Below are 23375 nucleotides of genomic sequence, written 5' to 3'. Positions count from 1 at the left end.
CCCAGAAACTGACCAATCAGCTCTGAAAGGGGAAGAGCCAAGAAGAAGATAACCCTGTTTGAAGCACCGCCCCTATAGAGACGTCATCATACAGTCCCTAACAGGAAACGAGTCTTTTCTTCTTCCTGCAATTGAGCCGAAACTTCCGGTTCCCGCTCACTGCAAGAGGCTAAAGCCTGATCCTGGGAAATGGCTGCAGGAGCTTCTGCCCAGGTGGGTCTTGTTGAAAGGAGAGAGACCAACCCAGAAACCCTTCAGTGCCCAGAACCCTCCTCTGGGATTGAAATACTCTCTATCCACCCCAAAGCATCTCCCTCTGCCTCACTCAGCCCCAGCACTGGCAGCTCTTCTCAAACACAACTACCCTGGGACTGTGGGTTATGTGAAGGTCAATTCTGTACATCTGCCCTTGAGAGATACTCTGGGATTGTGTGTTAGGTGGCTGTGAACTATTTAAACCCAGAAACATCAGCCTCACTCAGCCCCAGCACTGGCAGCTCTTCTCAAACACAACTACCCTGGGACTGTGGGTTATGTGAAGGTCAATTCTGTACATCTGCCCTTGAGAGATACTCTGGGATTGTGTGTTAGGTGGCTGTGAACTATTTAAACCCAGAAACATCAGCCTCACTCAGCCCCAGCACTGGCAGCTCTTCTCAAACACAACTACTCTGGGAATGTAAATTAGGTACATCCAGTACATTTCCCTCCACCCCATGAGCATCAACCCTGGGAGGCCTCTTTCTGGAAGTGCTGGAAGAGGCTGAGTGTGTTTCTGGTTTCTATTTCAGATGCAGGTGAAGTTTGAGGACGTCGCTGTCTCTTTCTCCCAGGAGGAGTGGGAGTATTTAAATGAAGAGCAGAAGGAGCTCTACAGGGAGGTGATGGAGGAGAACTATCAGACCCTGCTCTCACTGGGTAATGGATACATTTACATGTCTATTAGCAGTAGTGGACCATCATTATAAAGATAATTTTGATTATGTTTGTCTCGTGTGATGAACACAAACGACACCATGAGAGTCTTGCTGTCCCGCAGTGCTAGAGAATGACATGGGGACAAATTTGTCCCTGTCCTCTTAGGATCTTTCTCCATCCCTGCGAGTTCTTTCTCTGTTCCATCCTTGAAAGCTCTGTCCTCATCTGCCCAAGCCTCCAACACTTTAAAATCATAAGTTGGGAGTGCCAGCTAAACCCAGACAGACTCCCCCATCTTAAAAAAAACATTCTGGATAGTCCTCGAAAAAGACATGTCCGTGTTTTCCTGGACGTTTGGTAATGCTAGGTTTATGTTACTTTTTTAAGGTATAAAATTTTAAGATAATGTAATTTTCTTACCCCAGCAACAGGTTCTCCGACCTTCACCCCTAAGATTATATCCCACATCAAACATGGAGAAGAGCCGTACATCAGGGGTGAGCCTGAATCGGAGGAAAGAGAAACTGGGAAAAGCAGCTGCTCAGGTGAGTGCAATAATAAAAGGGACTGGGATAAACACCTTCTGTAGGGGAACTGCTGGGGATGCTACCCCTTTATAGATGAGGATAAATCACTTGGACTGTAAGTGAAGGCTTAACTAGAGAATGACATGGGGACAATTTTGTCCCTGTCCCCGCAGGAACTCAATTTCCCCATCGCATCCCTGCGAGTTTTCTCACTGTCCCTGCCCCATTCCTGTAAGCCCTGCCTTAACCCCACATGCCACGAACACTTATGAATTTAAAGTGTTTGAGGCTTATACAGATGAGGACGGAGTTTGCAGGAATGGGGCAGGGACAGGAAAAGAACTCACGGGGACAGGTCAGGAAAATGAGTTTCCGTGGAGATGGGGAAAGATTTGTCCCCGTGTCTTTCTCTAGGCTTAACCTCTGGGCCACACAGTCTTAGCTCTGAAGAGGTGGAGGAAAGGAAAGATCCAGGTTGCTTTCTGTTTATCTGTAACTTCCCTCCAGCCCCAGCTCCCCATGGGTCCAAATTCTCTCCCCCAGTCCAGATCCAACACCGTCCTTCACTTGAGCTCCAGCTTTAGTGCCAACCAGCACCCACCCTCGACAGATACATGATAGCAGCAGCAGCAACACCCCACCCCTTGGGTCAGCATCTCCTCCCCATCTTCCCTTGTGCCTACATTATCTGAAGGAGCCAGCTGCACCACAATGAAAAATCTTCAGAGGTCTGTTCCGAGGCCTTTCTTCTGCTGACGAGCCCCTCTTTGATGTAACTTTATTTCGCGAAACTGGAAGTTACATCAAGGAGAGGCTCGTCAGAAGGAAGGCCTGGAGCAGTGGTCTCAAACTCAAACCCTTTGTAGCGTCACATTTTTGGATTTGTAGGTACTTGGAGGGCCTCAGAAAAAAATAGTTAATGTCTTATTAAAGAAAGGACAACTTTGAATGAGGTAAAGCTCTTCATAGTTTATAAATCTTTCCTTTTGGCTAAGTTTTAATAATAATATTGTAATTTATAGCTAAAGAGACAAACGATCAATAAACTGTTTTATTTTACTTTTGTGATTAACATAAACATACTGAGGGCCTCAAAATAGTACCTGGCATACCGCATGTGGCCCGTGGGCCACGATTTGAGACCACTGCCTTAGAACATATATCTTTGAAGATTTTCATTGTAGTGCAGCTGTTTTGTTCATGTAATGTAGACAAGATGTGAGCTGGGGAGGAGATGCTATCCCGTGGGGGGTGTTGCCTCTAACGCTATCACTGTTCCTGAGTCTGACCTTGGTGCAATTTTTTTGTTGCTATGGGAGTAAGGATTTTTACTGCTTCCGCACGGTGGTAAAAGGCCTTGTTCCCGTTCCTGCGGTAAACCGGTAACAATTTTTCCTGTTCCCGTAGACTTACTGCGGTTTGCCACAGGAACCTGTCCCTGTGAAATTCTCTGGCAGAGTTTAGGCTTGTATACAAGGAGTTGCAGTAGTCTAGCTACGATAAAATGATTTTACCATCATAACAACATGACATTCGAACAAAGGTCTGATCAATCTGTTGCTTCATGCTGTGGAGTGTCTTTTTCCAGAGGCTGGAGATTTATGGTGCATAGGAAAAGTTGAATCTAGTATTACACCTAGTATTTAGATGATTTGTGTACTTTGAGGATGGTTCCGGATGGTAGAGATAGCAAGTTAGGGATATCATGTAGGGCAGTGTGAAACCAGAGTAGCTTGGTGTGAAAGAGAAAGGCAGTGTATCTCAAACTGTGTGCCTCCTGAGATTCCTAGTGTGCCATGGCACGCTGAGGAGGAAGAGAGGTGCCTGCCAGCTGACTTCCCTACACGGTACAGTGCCAGTGCTGCCCGATTCGCCGAAGGCCTGCATGTTTCCCCTTTCTCTCTAGTGTCCTTCGGCGTCCCCCCTCGCCTCCTGGTCTCACCTTTAAAGCTAATTACAGCAGCCTGCAGAGGATCGCTGATAGGTAAAATGATTTTATTTTCAATATAGTGATTGAAATGTGTCAGTTTTGAGAATAAATAACAGCTGTGTATATGAAAAATGAATGGAAAAATTGCATTATGAAGAGGAAGTGACGTCACCGATCCGAATGGTAGCTTGATCTTGAGCTCCGTTCGAGCCCTGAGCAAAACCCTTCTTTTAGTTGAGTTATTAAGCTGGATCACGTCCTACCTGCCTGCTACGGGTGTTGGACTGGTGAGCGAACGGCATGGCAACCCGCAGGAAGCTCCCATGTGACAAATCGGGCCAGCGCACGATGGAACAGGTGCCGAGCCGGGGCGCACGTGGCGCTGATGTTATGGAGTCGAGCGGGAGTGGAGCTGCGAGTTTGGAGAGAAGCATTGCAGCCGTGGCTGTTATGCTGGTAGAGCCGGTCCCGGAGCGCTCTCCTCCTGACCCGTTGACCAAAGCCGATATGCAACAATGGATATCGGAGGTGAAATTGGAGATTTCAGCTTTGGCGGTCCAGGTACGGGAGGCAGTGCGGGAGCTCCGTACAGATTTGGTGGATGTGGGCTTGCGGGTCGAAGTGGTGGGGACACATCTGGACAGCTGTGAGGAGAGTATGACCGGGGTGCAACGCACATTGGAGAGCGTCTCAGCTGACTATCAACTTCTGCTTGATAAGCTGGAGGATCTGGAGAATTGCACCTGGCGTAACAACTTGCGGGTGCGGGGCCTCCCTGATCTGCCAGAATATAAGGATGTACGGTCCACTGTACTCAAATTGCTCTGCTGGTTGCTCCAGAATGAGACCCTGGTGACGGGGATCGAAAGGGCACATAGGGCCTTGAGTCCCCGGGTTGCTGATCAGCCTAAGGACATTGCGTTGTGCCTACAGAGCTTTGTGCTAAAGGAGCAGGTCTTACGGAGAGCCCGGGAGATGGGTGACCTGGGAGGGTCATCGTTTGGAATTCTATCACAACCTTGCTGCTAGCACATTGCTGAAGCGCCGTGATTTTCGGGAGGTAACCAGGGCCCTGCAACGCAGTAACTTGCGCTATCGTTGAACCTACCCCTTTGGAGTGGTGATCACTATTATTGGTGTGCATACCAAAGTTTCTTCAGTGCGTGAGGCTCGTGCTCTACTGCAAAAGGAGGGGATTGAAGTCCCGGATGATCCTGCCCCAGTGCAGGGGGGAAGCTCCGAGTGTGGGCTGGAGTCCTGCTTCTTATCGATGGCAGCGAGTGGAGCGTGCTTCCCGAGGTCGAGGTGGTCGTGGGGCGGGCCCCCCCCCCCATTCAGCTGCAGCGTCCTCTTTGAATGGCCCTTCCTGACGGACAGCATGCTTTACCCGCATATTTTGGGACTTGATTCCTATGCTCTGTTTGGGATTTTGGTGACAGCTGGGGTCTTTTGATTGGGGATATGGGGGAGAGTTTCCCCTGGTTGGTGTATGAGAGTGGGGTAGAGGGTGTATTGGGACTGAGTTTGGGGGTGGCATGGCTGTGGGCTGGAGGATGGTTTGATGTTGGTGGGCATATGGTTGGGGGAGTTTGATGTAATGTAATGTAATTTATTTCTTATATACCGCTACATCCGTTAGGTTCTAAGCGGTTTACAGAAAATATACATTAAGATTAGAAATAGGAAAGGTACTTAAAAAATTCCCTTACTGTCCCGAAGGCTCACAATCTAACTAAAGTACCTGGAGGGTAATAGAGAAGTGAAAAGTAGAGTTAGAGGAAAAATAAAAATAAAATAAACATTTTAACAAGATTTTAGTTTCCAGAAAAAGGGCTTCTTCAGGGAAGAGACTTGGCCGACAGTCCCAGGATGTCTATGTCTCCTCCCCTGCGATGTTCTCCCATCCATGCATTCCCTCCCAGATCTTGGTGTTGGGTGTGTGCTTATGGGGTTGGTTGTTGTATGGTTGTGGTTGTTTGAGTAATGGGCAATGGGGACTGTTTACTTCCTTACATGTTTGTGAGATGCCTGGAGGATCTCACTGTGGGGGTGGGGGGGGGGGGGGCCAGGTCGGATTCTTGTTGGGGAGGGCTGTTGTTGCTGTTTTTTCTTGCCTCTATGGTGGGGCTTAAGTTGGTCTCTTATAACATCAGGGGTCTCAACTCACCTTATAAGCGGAGGGCCTTCTTCTGGGAGTTGCTTCGCTAGCAGGCTGCAGTTTGCTTTGTCCAGGAAACCCACTTGTTACAATCCCATGAACACCTTGTTCGTGATTCTCGGTTTCCCCAGTTCTTTTCTGCCTCTCGGGTGGGTACTTCTAAGAAGGGTGGGGATACTGATTGGCAAAGGGGTGCGATGTGAAGTTTGTCGAGTAGCCCGGGATCCACAGGGTAGGTATGTTGGAGGCTCTGATAGAGGGGAGCTTGTATACTCTGGTGAACATTTATGCCCCTAATGAGGGTCAGGGTACCTTCTTTCGGGAGTTAGTGCCCCGGATTCTACAGTTCAAGGGGGGTTCTTTGATACTTGGTGAGGATTTTAACCTTTCTATGACACCTCATCTGGATAATTCGGGGAGAGCTGGGTGCTATGGGCGGCGGGATCGTAAGTTGCTGCGTGAGGCTCTTGCCTCCTTAAATGTTACAGATGGTTGGCGTTGGCTGCATCCGTTGATACGGGATTATACCTATTTCTCTAGAACGCATGCCTCCTACTCCAAGATTGATTATATCTTTGTGGAGCGTGGTCTGCTCCGACGGGTGGAGCTGGAGGGGATTGAACAAGTTACTTGGTCGGATCATGCTCCTAGATGGGTACAGTTTGGGGGTGAGGGACGGAAATTGTGGTGCTTTAATGATAGTTTGTTGGATGATCCTGGGGTAGTGGCCCAGATTGAGGGGTGGTTACGTGAGTATCTGGATTTGAATTTGACATGTGGTACCTCTTTGGAAGCAGTCTGGGAGGGTTTGAAGGCTGCCTTGAGGGGTCGGTTGATTACATTGGCCTCCTTCAGACATTGTCGGCGTCGGGAGGAGATTAATGTGATGTTGCATCGGATAGGACGATTGGAGGGGATGCATAAGCGTCAGCCTTAGGATGCGGAGTTGGGTAAGCGGTTGCAGCATGCCAGGATGGATCTTCAGGCTCTGGAGTTGGAATGCTTGCGTTTTAATTTACAACTTTTGCAACAGCGGTAGTTTGAGTTCTCTAATAAGGCTAGTCGATTGGTAGCCCATCGTTTGAAGTTTCGTCAAATGAGTAACCATATTTTTTCTGTTCGGGCGGCCTCTGAAGAGATTTTGCGGAGGGAAGATGATATTCGTGTGCGTTTTGTGGAGTTTTATTCTCAACTCTGCACTCCGGAGGCGGAAGGGTCTCCGCAGGAGTGAGATAGCTATTTGGCTTCAGCCTCGCTACCTCGGATTGCAGAGGGGGATGTTGGGAGATTGGATCGCCCACTTACTTTGATAGAGGCTCGTGGGGCTCCGCGGTCTATGAAGGTGGGCAAGTCTCCCGGGCTGGACGGTTTCACCGTAAGTTACTATAAACGCTTTCAGGACTTTTTGTTACCTCCCCTGTTACAGTTTCTTAATTCCCTGGGCGGAGATTGCATGCTTCCCTTTTTTATACGATTGACAGGGGTTACGGTTTTAGAGAAGGACGGGAAAGATCCTGTGCATTGTGCCTCCTACCGTCCGATTTCTTTGCTGGGGGTGGCTACTAAGATTTTCACGCGGATTTTAGCAGATCGTTTGATGAGTTGGATTCCCTGGTTGATCCATCCTGACCAGTCGGGATGTGTGGTAGGTCGGCCGGTGGGTGAAAATGTTCGGCGGGTTTATGATCTGCTCGAAAGGGCTAGGAGACGGGCACGGGAGACGGTATTCTTGTCTATTGATGCTGAGAAGGTCTTTGATAGGGTCTCCTGGCTTTTCTGTTCCAAGTTTTAGAGTCTGTTGGCTTGGGTCCGCGTATGCGGGAATGGATTCGTATTCTGTACTCCGATCCTGTTGGTTGCATTAAGGTGAATGGGGGCTATTCCGATACTTTTTCATTGGCGCAGGGTACGCACCAGGGGTGCCCTCTCTCTCCTCTTCTTTTAGCTTTGACAGTGGAACCTTTAGCACAGAGGGTGCGGGCCAATAGAGACATCAGGTGGGTTTCTGTACCGGGGGGTGATTATAAACTGACCCTTTTTGCGGATGATATTCTCTTTACGGTTAAAGATCCTGAGGTCTCCCTACCAGCTATTCTGCGGGAGTTGGATGCCTTCAGGGTGGTGTCGGGGTTTTACGTTAATGTTAGCAAATCTGAGTTGCTTAATGTTAATTTGTCTCCTGTTAGGGTGGACTTTCTCCAGAGCCGCTTCTCCTTTCGGTGGGTTAAGCATTCCTTGCGATATCTGAGGGTTTATTTTGGCCCGCTGGGCCAAATACTGATATTTATGACCTTAATTACCCCACGCTGTTTCGTCGCATTCGGATGGATTTGGATGCCTGGTGGAGGCTATGTTTCTCTTGGTTGGGTAGGGTGGAGATAGTGAAAATGATGGTGTTGCCTCGCCTTCTGTTTTTGTTTCAGGTACTGCCACTGTGGGTGAGTAAACGGACATTGGAAGGGGTACAACTGCTCATTTTTCATTTTGTTTGGGCGGGGCGTAGGCCACGGGTGAGTAGGACGGTTCTCTCTCTGGGTCGGAGTGAGGGGGGTCTGGCAGTCCCTAATGTGTTTAAATATTATCAGGCTGCTCAATTGTGTGCTCTTTTGGAATGGCAGACGCAGGACCCGAAACCGTGGGTAGTGCTTGAGCAGGGTTTGTCGGCTGGGGTTCCGTTGTTACATCGTCCCTGGTTGCCTGGGAGGGTTTGGATGGAGGGCGGTTTGACATCCGTGGACACTTCTTTGAGGGTTTGGAACATGGTTCGGAGGGGGTTGTTGTTGGGTAGGCGCCACTCTTGGTATACCCCGCTGCGCCATAATCCTGCGTTCGCTCCTGGTCGTCAAGGCGGGGAGTTTGCACATTGGGAGACCCGGGGACTGGTATGTGTGGGACAGTTGTGGGATTTGGTTCGGTCTCGCATTAGGTCCTTTGAGGAGCTTCAGACTACCTACAATCTCCCTTCTAGAGACTTCTTTCCGTATTTGCAAGTTATTCATTACTTTCAGACCTCGAGACTTGTGAGAGATTTGAGGGGTGGTAAGACGCCCTTTGAGTTGTTGTTAGGCCCGGTGCTTTGGAAGGGTACTTTGTCGGCTCTGTACAGGTGTCTTAATGTTCGGGGGGCTGCTCCCCTACCTTATATGTCAGCTTGGGAGGGGGATTGGGAGTCCGCTATACCTCTGGAAACTTGGGAAGCTATTTGGAGGGAGATGTCCTCTGCGGGCTTAGCGGCCTTATTGGTTGAAAATGGGTATAAGGTCCTTTTTCGGTGGTACTATACTCCTCAGGTGTTGGCTAGGTGGCGAAGGGATGGGAGGGGTCTCTGCTGGAGGGGCTGTGTTGAAGTGGGTACTTATTTCCACATGTGGGGGGCGTGTGGGAGGGTGCGGGACTTTTGGGCTGAGATCTTTACTCAAATTTCTCGGATTTTGAGTACACCGCAGTGTTCTCCCCAGAAATTTTTTCCAGCTGGGTGGCATGAAAAAGTAGCTGGATGGGGCAGGGCGGGGAAATTTGGTAGTGGAGAAAATTAAATGTATACTATTTTTATTAGTTAATTATTATTATTTTCCAATGCTCGATATGACTTCCTTTTTTAAGGTTTGACACTTGTACCAGAATATTTTTACTAAATTTAAGAAGTATCCAATTCTAGAAGTTAATAATTAGATATTCACCCTCTTTCAAATAGTATAGAGGTTTAAAAAAGGGAAATGCGTTAATGAAGTCATTAGGTTCAATCTAACCATTTATTTCTGCATGAATTTAAACAACTAAAAAAAAAAAAGATAAATATAGCTCATCCAGTCATACAAGAAATGGCTGTACAACACCTCTAATAATGTTTTGATCACTAGGTTCCTTCCTGAGGTCTCACTGAGGATATGAAATAGATGCTATCCCCAGTTCCAGACCTCTTCCACATAATTTATGGAGATGTGTTACTGAGCCTTGAAGGGCACCTATGTGATTGATCTTTATCTGCTTCTTTTTTATTTTGCTATAGTGCAAAGTAAGAGCTAGGGCAAAACAGTATAGGTAAAGATGCAGGTACTAATTAGCAATGTATTAAAAATATTTTATTTTTATTTGCTTATAATGTCATTTGAAAGCTGCTTGATGATAATACAACTTTAATTTAATTCTTTATAATGTGTGTGTCTGTGTGTTGGGGGGACAACACCTACGTCAACAGTAAAGTTAGAATAGGGTCATTAAATCCAGTGGCATACCTAGTATATATGACAGCCAGTGCTAATCATTTTTTAACAACCCCCTCCTCTATATAAAAAAAAGATATTTTTAGTAATAATCCATGAGTCACACAACAAGGGAGCACCTAGGAAAAGGCAGCATCTTAAACACTGCAGTGAGCACTAGAACACATGCATTGTAAAACTAAACAAGCCAGATCCTACACAGTCAATTGATCCTGTAGTCGATGCTAACAGAAAGCCATGTTCTTGTCATACACACAGAACACAGATACACCCTCGCCCAATATGGAATAATCACAAACTAAAAATAGAAATATGTAGACAAAAGTTAAACTGAACCAAGAAACCAGACTCTGCATAAAATGCAACACCACAACACCACAGAAACAGTGACACGTCCCCTAATACTGTGCAAAATATAAAGACAGTAGATGTAAATTTGAAAAAAACTTCTACATAACAGTCACCACTTTACAAATTAACAAATAGAAATAAAATAATGAGAAATATGAAAATACCATTTTATTGGACTAATCCATTTTTCAATTAGCTTTCAGAGGCCAAATCTTTCTTCAAGACAGTACAGTATACAGCTGTTATGGTATCCTGTCCTGACCTGAGGAAAGGGGTTTATTCCCCCCCCAAAATTGCCTTATTTCCATTTCCTATTGATAAATTTTAATCAATACAATTACAATACTACTTGATTCTACGTAAAGCAACAAAAATATTTTTTTTTCTACCTTTTGTCGTTTCTGCTTTAGTCATCTTCTCTTCACTCTGTTCTTTCTATTCAGCATTTGTCCTTGCTCCCTTCCATGCAACATCTGTCCTCTCTCTTTGCCCCTTCCACCCAGCACTACCCTCTCTCTACCCCTTCCATCTACTGTCCACCCTATCTCTGCCCCTTGCATCCACTGTCCACCCTTTCTGCCTTTTCCATCCAGTGTCTGCCCTCTCTCTCTGTTCCATATGGTATATTCCCTCTTTCTATGTCCCTTCAATAAACTCTATATCCTGTGCCCTTTCTCTCCTTTGTACATAATTTATTTCAGCTTCAACCCCTCTCCATTTTTTGTCTCCACCCCTCCCCTATGCTCTGGCATCTCTCTCTTCTCCTTTCCTTCCTTCCTTCCCACTCCACCCCATGGTCTGACATCTCTTTCTCCTTCCCTTCTCTCCCCCCTCTCCAGTATCTGCCTCCTGTCTTTCCCCTTTGGTCCAGGCCTCTCTCTTTCTCTCCGTCTTTCTTCTGTGAGGAGATCATGTTGATCTTGAACATTGAATAATTCTTCCACATTCTCCTTATCACTGTACTGTAGTCTGGTCCAGCAGACTGCTTTGGCACTATTACATGGGTAATAGTAAATTCATTATGCATCAGCTTTCCACACAGAATGCCACAAGTATCTATTTCTTGTGTTGTGTTTACATCTGCCAGCAGCAGAAACTTGTGAGACAGATCCCTTGGCAATACTACACTTCGGAGCCCTTTGACCACCTGGTTCTGTATGGCTGCAGGCTTTAAAGCTCTGTTTACTGGAGGAGACTATCCAGCATCCATAGTTGCATCACTCTTAAGGATCTGATCAGAGATTACATTAGACAAGGTGGTATTTTTAGGCATGGAAAAATAGGACATGTTCTCCTCAATCTGCTCAGATGCCTTCAAATGCCCTTTAATGTTCATAAAAACATAAGAAGATGCCTCCGCTGAGGCAGACCAGAGGTCCATCTCGCCCAGCGATCCGCTCCCATCAGGCCTATTGCCTGAGCAGTGGTCCCTGACTATCCCTATGATCTACCTCTACTCCTATCTGTACCCCTCAATCCCTTTATCCTCTAGGAACCTATCCAAACCTTCTTTGAAGCCCTGTAACGTGCTCCGGCCTATCACAGCCTCCGGAAGCACATTCCATGTATCCACTACCCTCTGGGTGAAAAAGAACTTCCTGGCGTTTGTTCTAAACCTGTCCCCTTTTAATTTCTCCGAGAGCCCCCTTGTACTTGTGATTCCCCATAATCTGAAAAATCTGTCCCTGTCTACCTTTTCAATGCCCTTCAGGATCTTGAAGGTTTCTATCATGTCTTCTCTAAGTCTCCGCTTTACCAGGGAGAACAGCCCCAGCTTTTTTAGTCTGTCAGTATATGAGAGATTTTCCATACCCTTTATCAGTTTAGTTGCTTTTCTCTGGACTCCCTCAAGTACTGCCATGTCCTTCTTGAGGTACGACGACCAGTACTGGACACAGTACTCCAGATGCGGGCGCAACATTGCACGATACAGTGGCAGGACGACTTCGTTTGTACTGGTCGTGATACCCTTCTTAATGATACCCAACATTTTGTTTGCTTTCCTTGAGGCTGTGGCGCACTGTGCCGATGCCTTCAATGTTGTGTCTACCATCACTCCCAGGTCTCTTTCAAGGTTACTTACCCCTAGCGGTGATCCCCCCATTTTGTAGTTGAACATCTTTTTCCCTACATGCATTTCCCTATGTTAAAGCTCATTTGCCATTTTTTGGCCCACTCCTCCAGTGTCGTTAGGTCCCTTTGGAGATCTTTGTCTGATCTCGGGCTAAATCTTGCCTCCTGAGCTGATCTTCAAAGGAGAGCGGAGTGAGAGCCATATTGGCAGTGAGATCCGTTTTGGGCCGCATGTTGTGCAGGGCTGGACTAAGGCAAGTTGTAAGCTTCCTTCCATCGCTGATCTATCTTCCATAAGTCAGCAACGGAGGGAACTTACAACTCGCTGCTCTTGCTTGCTTCGGGCCTTCCTCGTTGCCTGGTCCTGCCTTCATGGAAACAGAAAGTAGGCAGGACCCGGCAGCGAGGAAAGCCCGAAGCAAGCAAGAGCAAGTTGTAAGCTGACCTGTCTCCTATAGCGAACCCATGCTCCGGGGCATTTGCATGCAGACTTCCGTTCTCTTCCCCCCTCAGGACTTGACTTCCAGTTTCGGAGAGAAGCGGCATGCACATGTTAGAGCCCTGGAGCATGGGTTCAAGTCGCTTGCTGGCATTAAATACTAAAAAAAAAAAGTCAGGCTCCTGCGATTCAGGCTGTGCCGAGTCAGCCCGGTAAATCTCCAAGCCGGTGAGAAGGTTTTTTTTAAAAATGATGAGCAGAAGATGGCAGCAGCAGCAGGATTGCGATCGAGATTACAGCCGGGTGCTCATCTAAATTAGCTGGGCGGAGCGTCCGGCTGAAAGGCCCTGGGGAGAACACTGCACTGGTTCCAATGGACTGGCGCCATGCGCTCTTATTCTGGCATCAACTTGACTTTGACTGGGGAGACTCTTTGTTTTGCAAGTTGGCTTTCACTGCAGCCCGGCTGGTTCTAGCCTCTGCCTGGAATCAGGTACAGCCCCTCTCTTGGCATCTAGTGGAGCGGCGCTTACTGAAATGGCAGCTTCTTTACCAGCTTACGGCTTTGCAACATGGTAAACAGCATGGTTATGCCTCTATTTGGTGCTGCTTCAGGGCTTGTTCTATATTGAGGTTGGTGTGGGGTGTTCTATTTGGGATTCTGGTGCTTGTGACACTGGTTGGGGATTGATTGCTCTTTTGTCTCCCTTTCTTTTTTCTTATTTCTGTGTTGGGTGATTTTTCTCTTTTTTAGTAAGTGGTTTGGGTCAAGTGGTCTGTCACCGGAGGGGGAGGGGTGGGGGTGTGGGGGGTTCTGTTTTCAGTGGGGATTTGTTGCTATTCGCTTGTATAGGTCTGGGGTCTTACTCCTGTTATTCTATACTGGTTGTACTTTTGGTACTCTTTTTTGGTTTGGTGTGTATTTGCTGATGTCTTTTTGTCTTTCTTTCATAAATAAAAAGCTTTTATTTAAAAAAAAGAAAAAATTGCATTACAATTAGTAAAGGGGATGGGATCTGGGGCAGAGCTTGGGTGTGCCTAGGGAGGTCTGTGGTTGGGCTACTCAGTTGATATTTGTTAGACTTAGGGGGTACTTGGCTTGAAGTAGTTGAGAAACACTGTGATTGGCAATCAGCTGGCACCAGGGCCTCTCCTCTCTGGCCCTCTTCCCTGCTGGCACCTCCTACTGGCGTCTCAGGGCCTAACTGGAGGACCTCTGAACATGCGCAGATGTTGACGGGATATCGCACACATGTGTGATGTCGTCATGGTGACGTTTGTGCACTTCTGGGTGCCTCAAGCCGTGGCCACTACCTTTAGTGTGCCCTAGCTCAAGAAAGTTTGAGAGAGCCTGCAGTAAGGGATTCTCTTTCACTAATGCTACCATTCCGCCTCAATACAGCAGGGGCCGCTATCCCAGAACTGAGCAGACTACATGTCCCAGAATGCACTGAGCTCTACAGCTCAGTGCGATGCCACCTTAACAAGGCATCCCTACTGAGTCAGGGGGTGAGACTCGGGCAGAGAGGTATTTATGTGCCACAAAGAATCATTCAGAGGTCCCTGTGAAAGAGGATGTTCTGAGGAAGAGGCTTCCACAAGAAACTTCCCTAGTTAGGAGTTGATAGGAGACCTGGAAAATTGTGGAATTGGGAGAGAGACTGTTAAAAAGAGGAGGCTCCTGAGAGCTTGACTAAGAAAAGCCCAAACCTTTGTTGAATAATATGTGACCTCTGAATCCTCTTCTTTTCCCTTGTGGATTATTGATCAGTTTTAATCAAGCCTTCATCTTGGACATCAACTCTCCACAAGTTCTTTGGTTTTGGTTGTGTTCCATTTTAAACATTGCTGTCTTCTATAAGTAGGTCTAGACCATTGTTTTTGAACCGCCAGTCCGCGGACTAGTATCGGTCCGCAGAAAATTTCTGCTGGTCTGCGCAGGGCCGGCGAGATTAAGTCGGCAGTTAAATTTCCTGCCGATTGCGGTTCCTGCTGACTGCTGTTTCTCCCAGCCTCGGGCGATCAAGACAGGCTGCCGTCATCTGAGCCTTCCCTCTGTGAGTCTCGCCTGTTCGGAAACAGGAAGTTGAAACAAAATAGGCGGGACTCAGAGAGTGAAGGTCCCGACGTCGGCAGTCTGTCTTGATTGCCGCCCCTGCCGAGTTGCTGAAGAGGGCCGCGGGGAAGGTGCAAGTGGAAGGGAGAGAGCTGCAGGTACAAGGGAGATGGTCAGCGTGTGTGGGAGCAAGATCCTGGGAAGCCTTCGACAGTGGTTGTCTCCCCTCCCAGCTGCTCTCCTAGTTGCCAGGGCAGTGATTCACTGGCAATTTCCTCTTTCTTCAGAGGCAGCAATGGACCCAAGGCTGCTTAATAAATCACTGCTGCAGGCAAGTACTGAGAACTGTTGGAAGGGGAGGAAGCCACTGTAGGAGGCTGGGAAGCTGCTGGATAAAGGGAGAGTTGCTACTGGACCTGGAGGGAGGTAGAAGGAGAGATGCTGCTGGGAGGGGAGGAGGAAAAGGGATGGGAAGAGAGTTAATGTTGGATAAGGGGAGGAGGGAAGGGAGAAGGAAAAAAGGAAGGAAACAGCTGGCAGGGAGATTACAGGAGGGGAAGGGGTCAGGGTGGAATGGAGAGATCAGATGAGGGAAAGGGGAGAGAGAGGAATGAGAAAGTAGAGAGAGATTAATGCTGGAAAGGGGGTCAGCAGAGAAATGAGAAAGGGATAAAGATGCTAGATCTGGTGTAGGAGAGATAAAAATGAAGAAAGCAGTGAAGATGGAATGAATGATGTAAAAAGGAGAGAGAAGGCACAGGCTGGATGGACAGGGGAGAGGTGCATAGAAAGAAGTCAGATACATATGTAAGGTGGAGAGGGCAGACAGTGGATGGAACAGGCAGATGCTGGATTGAAGAGACACGGCAGACGCTGGAAGGAAAAGAGTGAAAAGAAGATGAAAGCAGAAACCAGAGACAATAAAAGGTAGAAAAAAATAATTTTATTTCTATTTTGTCATTAGAATATATCAGATTTGAATTATATATCCTTCTAGAGACATAATTGGGGACTGCAAAGCCCAGGCACTGCTTCTTTAGCTTCCAGCTGGCGTACGGCTCTCTCTGACCAGGGGGCATTCCCCTAACACTATTCCTGTCTTGTGTGACTTCAGTATACTGTTAGCAAGATATTTCTGTGTAGCATTCTATAATAACTTGGCTTGTTCAGTTTTCTTGATAGTAGAGGGGATATATGTGAAGGGGAAGGGAGACAGGGGTTTTGTTGGTCCGTGCTCTGTATATTTGTATTTATAAAATCACAATTGTTCAGAATATTGTTTCTTTTTATACTTTAATAAAATACGTTCAATATAAAATCATAACTGCGGCTTGTGCAGATGGGATCAGTTGGTTTTTGGGGACCGAGCTCACGGAGATGGGGCGGAAATGGGGTTTTTAAATTTCAGTCTTAATAGTTTGCCGGTTCACAAAAGAATTCTTTCATTTCTGCCGGTCCACGGGTGTAAAAGGATTGAAGAACACTGGTCTAGACTGATGACATGAAGAAATTAGCACTTGATTTGGAAATGGACCTAATTCAGAACCATTATAAAGTGTGTGTGACTGGAGATAAAGTTGGTCGGATCTTGCATAGCTGATACTCCTAAAAACCTGCTTCTAAAACAGATCAGATATAAAAATAAAAAGTAAGATTCTCTTAATTAGCTAACCCATTGTTAAAATATTATAAAGAACTTAGAATTTATACCTAACACAGTAAATAGGTTTGAAGATATAGATACCTAGTTCAGTCAACTACAAAAGCTACTTCAGTTGCGACACACAAACCTCCCAATTAACTGAGCTTTTGAACCTAGATTTAGAAAAGTGATTCAGGAGAAAGAATATCTAGATCTTTGCGGTACAAATCCACATTAAACTGCAAAAACTTAGAGTTCTTTCCAAACATGCGGTTTTTCAAAATAGTTTCCAAAATGAATCATCCTGAGTAATCCTTAAATTGGCCATCCACGGCTTTTTAAAGTCCAGCAGCAAGCTCCCACGCCCAAGCTCAGCTGATGAAGCAGGGAAGGCAGCTGGTAGATTACACACTTTTAGCACCCTTGAGAGAATTGACTCCCTTAACTCTCCACCCTGCCAATTCCAAGAAACAGCTCACAAACTGGCTCTGTCTCGAGATAAATGCTTGAGAAAATGCTTTGCAAATAGGAAACTGACCAGTACTGGTGCAACACAACCTCTCTTTTCTCATTATACACAGATTATACTAATATCTTAGAAACCACTGCTGTTTTCTAACTCATGAGAAATACCTTCTGTTTTTATCCAGCAGATCATCAGATCCAGCACAAATGGAAGAGAGAAAAGAATCAAGGAGAAGAACCAGTTGAAATGGAACAAATCCAAACACAGGCAGAAAATGTCTGTGAGAATATTTCCCAGGGAACTGAGAAGATGAACACAAAGAATTATAAGCAGAAATCAAAGAAAGAGAGAGACCCTACAGAGGTCTCAAGGGATGGAGTCAGGAAGTGTGAGAGAAATGACAGGGATCTGAGTTACATCCCTGAGGACCAGAGACACCTAGCAGAGGGACCCTTCCAAATTAAAAATAGTGATAAAATTACTTCTAAATTCCACCATGATAAGAGGAAAGGAAAAACCCACAAAAAAGAACTTCATCTACACAAAAGAGATCATGAAAATGTGAAACCATCTACCTCTACCGAGTGTAATAAAAGCTTCACTCAACTTTCACATCTAAAAATGATCCACACAGGAGAAAAACAATATACATGTACTGAGTGTAAGAAAAGGTTTTCTTGGCTTTCACATCTAAAAAGACACGAAATGATCCACGCAGGGCACAAACCATTTACATGTACTGAATGTAAGAAAAGCTTCACTTGGCTTTCAAATCTAAAAATTCACGAGAGGATCCACACAGGGCACAAACCATATGCATGTACTGAGTGTAAGAAAAGCTTCACTCAGCTTTCAGATCTAAAAATTCACGAGAGGATCCACACAGGACACAAACCATATACATGTACTGAGTGTAAGAAAAGCTTCACTCGGCTTTCAAATCTAAAAATTCACGAGAGGATCCACACAGGGCACAAGCTATATACATGTACTGAGTGTAAGAAAAGCTTCACTCGGCTTTCAAATCTAAAAATTCACGAGAGGATCCACACAGGGCACAAGCCATATACATGTACTGAGTGTAAGAAAAGGTTTTCTTGGCTTTCACATCTAAAAAGACACGAAATGATCCACACAGGGCACAAACCATATGCATGTACTGAGTGTAAGAAAAGCTTCCCTCGGCTTTCAGATCTAAAAATTCACGAGATGATCCACACAGGGCACAAACCATATGCATGTACTGAGTGTAAGAAAAGCTTCCCTCGGCTTTCAAATCTAAAAATTCACGAGAGGATCCACACAGGACACAAACCATATACATGTACTGAGTGTAAGAAAAGGTTCACATGGCTTTCAAAACTAAAAATTCACGAGAGGATCCACACAGGGCACAAACCATATGCATGTACTGAGTGTAAGAAAAGCTTCACTCAGCTTTCAGATCTAAAAATTCACGAGATGATCCACACAGGACACAAACCATATGCATGTACTGAGTGTAAGAAAAGCTTTGCTAAGCCTTCACATCTAAAAATTCACGAGATGATCCACACAGGGCACAAACCATATGCATGTACTGAGTGTAAGAAAAGCTTCCCTCGGCTTTCAAATCTAAAAATTCACGAGAGGATCCACACAGGACACAAACCATATACATGTACTGAGTGTAAGAAAAGGTTCACATGGCTTTCAAAACTAAAAATTCACGAGAGGATCCACACAGGGCACAAACCATATGCATGTACTGAGTGTAAGAAAAGCTTCACTCAGCTTTCAGATCTAAAAATTCACGAGATGATCCACACAGGACACAAACCATATGCATGTACTGAGTGTAAGAAAAGCTTTGCTAAGCCTTCACATCTAAAAATTCACGAGATGATCCACACAGGGCACAAACCATATGCATGTACTGTGTGTAAGAAAAGCTTCCCTCGGCTTTCAAATCTAAAAATTCACGAGAGGATCCACACAGGACATGTACTGAGTGTAAGAAAAGCTTCACATGGCTTTCAAATCTAAAAATTCACGAGAGGATCCACACAGGGCACAAACCATATGCATGTACTGAGTGTAAGAAAAGCTTCACTCAGCTTTCAGATCTAAAAATTCACGAGAGGATCCACACAGGGCACAAACCATATACATGTACTGAGTGTAAGAAAAGGTACTGAGTGTAAGAAAAGCTTCCTTCGGCTTTCAAATCTAAAAACATACAAAATGATCCACACAGGGCACAAACCATTTACATGTACTGAGTGTAATAAAAGTTTCGCTCAGTTTTCACATCTGAAAAGTCACAAAATGATTCACACAGGGCACAAACCATTTACATGTACTGAGTGTAATAAATGCTTCATCAGCTTTCAGCTTGAAAAACTCACCAGAGCATCCACACGGCACAAACCATTAACATGTACTGAGTTTAATAAAAGCTTCACTCAGCTTTCAGATCTAAAAATTCATGAGAGGATCCACACAGGCAACAAACCATTTACATGTACTGAGTGTAATAAAAGCTTAACTTGGTTTTCAGATCTAAAAATTCATGAGAGGAACCACACAGGTAACAAACCCTTTACATGTACTGAGTGTAATAAAAGATTCACTCAACTTTCAACAACGCTGCCACCTTCCTCTACATTTGTAGTGTCTGGCAAATGTATATGTACACGCTGCTACCCTAATCCTTAATTTGCTAGTGGTTAGCAACAAGCTGCCACCTTTCTAAACAACTTTGGATCCCTGGGTGTGTTCACCTATAGAGAAAACAAGATTTGAACTAGTGAATAGGCCTTGCCTGATGAAATGTACAGTATTACCATCTTGATAAAGTGTGTGCTCTATGATTTGGGGTTTATTCCAGGAAACAAATGTACAGGGTTGACCTTAACTTTGTTGGTGTTTCTTCTAAATCAGGGCGACAAAGAATGTGTTAAATTAGTTTGATAGGGTAGACACCCGTAAAATGTACTAACACAGGAGACACAGCGTCTGTGAAATTATGTTAGAGAGCGTGTATTTAGTTGGAAGATTTTTGCCATTTGAATTTCAGTTTTATCTGTTGGGCTCATCATGTGGTGGTTTCGACTGGCCACCCATTGCGCTGCTTGCATGCTTTTCAGCATTTATTTGCCCGTTCCGATAGCTCTTAAGAGGTTTTGCTTTCCTGATAGAGGTTGGAGCATTGGATGAGGACATCCCAAATGATTTTCTCTGATGTAGCCTGGGGGGAAATCCATGCACCAGGAGATACGAATTTTAGTGCATGAATCTCCCCAACCTAGACACAGAATATTAGCAGTCCCTTTTCTAGGGCTGCCTTTGAGTTAAAGGCGGTTTGAATATCATCACTGCGTATGCATCCTGCTCAGGGCTGCCTGTGTAAAGGGGATGAAAGGTGAAATTTGATATGCACTGTGTTTAAACAGTAAACAGCATGCAGAAGGCAGTTGGAAGCTCAGTCTTTGAGTTTCCAGCACCTTCTGGAAGAGTTACAGTGCATGAGCCCCAGCTAGAAGCTCTCTGAATGGTGCATTCAATGGAATCCCAGAGTGACATCATCAGAGGTTTCTTAAGCTACTGCCTTGGGCAGGAGAATCGTCTTTTGGGCTATCTCCACCAATAGATCAGATTCCTACCAGCACGGAGGATCTTAACATTTAGAGATGTACAAATATTTTGCCAGTCGAAAGAGAGTTTGTAAATGTGAAAATGCTTATGGCAAGCTCTACTGCTTTAGAAGACTTAAACCTTATCTCTCTCATCAAGCGATAGCCAACGTAATAACAGCCTTGGTACTCTCAATCTTAGACTACTGCAACGTGATCCTGCTGAGCATTCCAAAGTACAGGATCAAGCTGATTCAAATGGTACAAAACGCAGCAGCAAGATTTCTGCTGGGAAAATGGAGGCGGACGAGTGCCACCCCTCTACTCCTGATTGAAAGCAGGGTGAAATTCAAGATCTTTATCTCAGAATGGCAATAGCTAGCAGCAAGACACAATACCATACACCAGCACACGCCCTACGCTTGAGCCAAGAATCTCTGTTGGAAATACCCTCCTTCAGAGACATGAGATAAAAAGCATCAGGACAAAAATGTTCTCAGTGATAGCTTCAATGTGGTGGAACTTCCGAAGGAATTAAAACTAGGAAACGTCACTGGAAAGTTCAAGAAAGGGATAAAGACCCTCCTCTTCATAGACTGCTTTAACTAATAAAGCAACATAAAACACGACATGGAGCATGAGGAAAGTATGGCACAGTGGTTAAAACTACAGCATCAGCACCTTGAAATTGTAGGTTCAAACCCACGCTACTCCTGCCCATCAATCGCTGTTCCACAATTGACCAGAGAATCGGCCACCAGCCATCCAGTCGGTATTACTGCATCTCCCACTTAATCCCCCCCCATTGCCCCATATACATTATATAGATTGTGAGCCAGCTGGGACAGGGAAAAATGCTTGAGTACCTGAATAAATTAATGTAAACCATTCTGAGCTTCCCTGGAGAACGGTATAGAACATTAAAGAAATATAAATATACTAGCCATTAAGCCTGTTACATTAATGGGTTCTAGAATACTGTTCACCCTCTATGTTGCCTCTTCCATTCACTGCCCTCTCTTCTCTTTCCATCCAGTGTCCGCCCCCTCTCTCTCTGTCCCATATGGCCTCTCTCCATCTCCTCTTTCCTTTTCCCTTGGTCTGGCATACCTTCCTCCTTCCCTCCATGCCCTGCCATCTGTTCTTCCCTCCAAGCCACTTTCCCCTGTGCTCATTTTCCTCCTTCAACTACTTCATCGGGCAACAGCAGCATTCACAATTCATTGCTGTTGCTGGCTTCAGGCCTTCCTCTCTGGCGGGCCCTGTATTCATGAAGTAGGCAGGACCCGCCAGAGAGGAAGGCCTGAAGCCGCAACAGCAGCGAATTGTAAATGCTGCTGCTGTTCTCTCCCCTCCCAGCCCAACCCCCGCTGACTTTGCGACCCTCCCGGCGAGATGACTTTAATAGCAAACCTTCCTCCAGCGTTGGGCAGCCGCAGCACGTTAAACAGGCTGGTTCGCGGCTTTCTTCTGCCATTGAGTCTGTCTGTCGCGTCATTGATGACATCATTAGTGATGCGGCAGAGGGACTCAACTGCAGGAGAAAGTCGCGAAGCAGGCTGTTTAACGTGCTGCGGCTGCCAGTGCTGGAGGGTGGTTTGTGTAGAAGCGATATGTCTCTTCCCCTGCAGTACCTTTGCTGCGGCGCATCCTTCCATCCTGAGTCTGTTTCTCCCCTAGCCGCCGCATACGCACTCTGGCCACGGACCTACAGATCATGCAGGGCTGAGTGCGCATGCTCGGCTAGCGTTTTATTATATAGGATTATGTGTGCAAATAAGTAGGATTTAGTATGAACATAGTACACAATACCAGTATTTTATGTGTAAATACGTAGGATGATTGACTAGGGTATGAATGTATCTGTATTGAAAACGTTAACTCTGTATTGTAACACCATTACAGAAGCTCATGTAAACAGCTCTTGAAAACCGCTCTGTATAACGAGTCATTAGTAGCGGTATAGAAGCTTTGAATAAACATTCCCTAGGTTGTTATTTTTGTTAGCAACTGCATGTTTAAGAAATACCTCTTTCCTCTTAGAGAGAAGAACAATAAAGTTGAAGTTCAGTTCCTACATAACTACTGGAGGGGTCTGAAGTTTTCAACATGCATAAAAGTGTGAGTGAAGTGCTCGCTGCGGCCTGCCAGAGAGAAACTGGTCCCGGCTCATGGCCCAAATCAATAAAGGAATAAATGACTTGTGAGGGTTTCCCACCCAGCATCCGAGGTCCAAAGGGATTCCTCCGTACACTAAAAATTCACCAAATGGTCCATAGAGAAGACTAATCTTTTACCTGTACTGAGTGTAATAAAATCTTCAATCTAAAAATTCAGCAAAACATTCACATCATTGAATATGACACTGCAGGTACTTCCTGCACTCTCAAATAGCTTTGGTATTGTAGACCAGATGTTCTCCACCTGTGGTACGTGGCACCATCATCTCTTCTCTTCTGCCACTGCCGGTACTACTGCTGCTTCATCCTCCTGCCTTTCTGCAGATGCCGCTGTGGCCATCAATTTGTCTCCTATACTCCTCCTGGACTAGCAGCCTTAGCAGCATCTCCTTCCTTCTCTCCAGTCACAGGCACCCCTTCACAGAGCTGCGTGTAGGCTCCCAGCACACTGCCAAAGCCAGCCCGGAGACCTTTCCTCCAAGGTCAGAGGGAAGGCTTCCGGGTCAGCCATGTGCAGGAACCACAACCCTGTGAGGAATCAAGTGCGGCTGAAAGTGTGAAGAAGAAGGCCCACCTGGATGGCCCTGAAGGGAGAGAGCACGTTGGGATAAGTAAGGGAGAGAGGAGACACAAATGTGGGACAAAGGAAGAAAAGAGCGAGGGGGAAAAAGCATGTTGGGACAAGGGAGGAGCACAAACTTGGGACAAAGGCTGGAAGGAGGGAGGATGGCACAAACTCAGACACAGAAGGAAGGGGGGGGGCATGAACTTGAGACATAGAAGGGAGAGAGGAAGTGG

General features: G+C 45.8%; 2 protein-coding genes across 2 annotated transcripts; both read left to right on the top strand.

Annotated features, from left to right (window-relative positions):
• Window positions 1-6: 6 nt before the first annotated feature.
• LOC117354989 (zinc finger protein 805-like) lies at window positions 7-17897 on the top strand. Its single transcript, XM_033932945.1, has 5 exons — window positions 7-213; window positions 792-918; window positions 1344-1463; window positions 16968-17519; window positions 17875-17897. The coding sequence occupies exons 1-5, from the start codon at window positions 190-192 to the stop codon at window positions 17895-17897; spliced, it is 846 nt and encodes a 281-aa protein (XP_033788836.1). The 5' UTR covers window positions 7-189.
• Window positions 17898-18050: 153 nt separating this feature from the next.
• LOC117354988 (gastrula zinc finger protein XlCGF49.1-like) lies at window positions 18051-20315 on the top strand. Its single transcript, XM_033932944.1, has 3 exons — window positions 18051-18763; window positions 18919-18949; window positions 20218-20315. Exons 1-3 carry the CDS (start codon window positions 18245-18247, stop codon window positions 20313-20315), a joined length of 648 nt encoding a protein of 215 aa, XP_033788835.1. The 5' UTR covers window positions 18051-18244.
• The last annotated feature ends 3060 nt before the right edge of the window (window positions 20316-23375 follow it).

Source organism: Geotrypetes seraphini, chromosome 2, assembly GCF_902459505.1.
Source record: "Geotrypetes seraphini chromosome 2, aGeoSer1.1, whole genome shotgun sequence".
In the NCBI taxonomy this organism is placed as follows: domain Eukaryota; kingdom Metazoa; phylum Chordata; class Amphibia; order Gymnophiona; family Dermophiidae; genus Geotrypetes; species Geotrypetes seraphini.
The sequence above is the reverse complement of the archived record's forward strand: the minus strand, read 5'-3'. Positions and strand labels throughout refer to the sequence as shown.

What these genes read in the sequence shown, in the direction of transcription:
- LOC117354989 (XM_033932945.1), top strand. Translation starts at nt 190, where the DNA reads ATGGCTGCAGGAGCTTCTGCCCAG. An exon ending in CTGCAGGAGCTTCTGCCCAG is followed by an intron (nt 214 to 791) that starts GTGGGTCTTGTT and finishes TTTCTATTTCAG; the next exon opens with ATGCAGGTGAAGTTTGAGGA. An exon ending in TGGGAAAAGCAGCTGCTCAG is followed by an intron (nt 1,464 to 16,967) that starts GTGAGTGCAATA and finishes GTTTTTATCCAG; the next exon opens with CAGATCATCAGATCCAGCAC.
- LOC117354988 (XM_033932944.1), top strand. Translation starts at nt 18,245, where the DNA reads ATGATCCACACAGGACACAAACCATATGCATGTACTGAGTGTAAGAAA. An exon ending in ACGAGAGGATCCACACAGGA is followed by an intron (nt 18,764 to 18,918) that starts CATGTACTGAGT and finishes ATCCACACAGGG; the next exon opens with CACAAACCATATACATGTAC. An exon ending in TACATGTACTGAGTGTAAGA is followed by an intron (nt 18,950 to 20,217) that starts AAAGGTACTGAG and finishes GTGTTTAAACAG; the next exon opens with TAAACAGCATGCAGAAGGCA.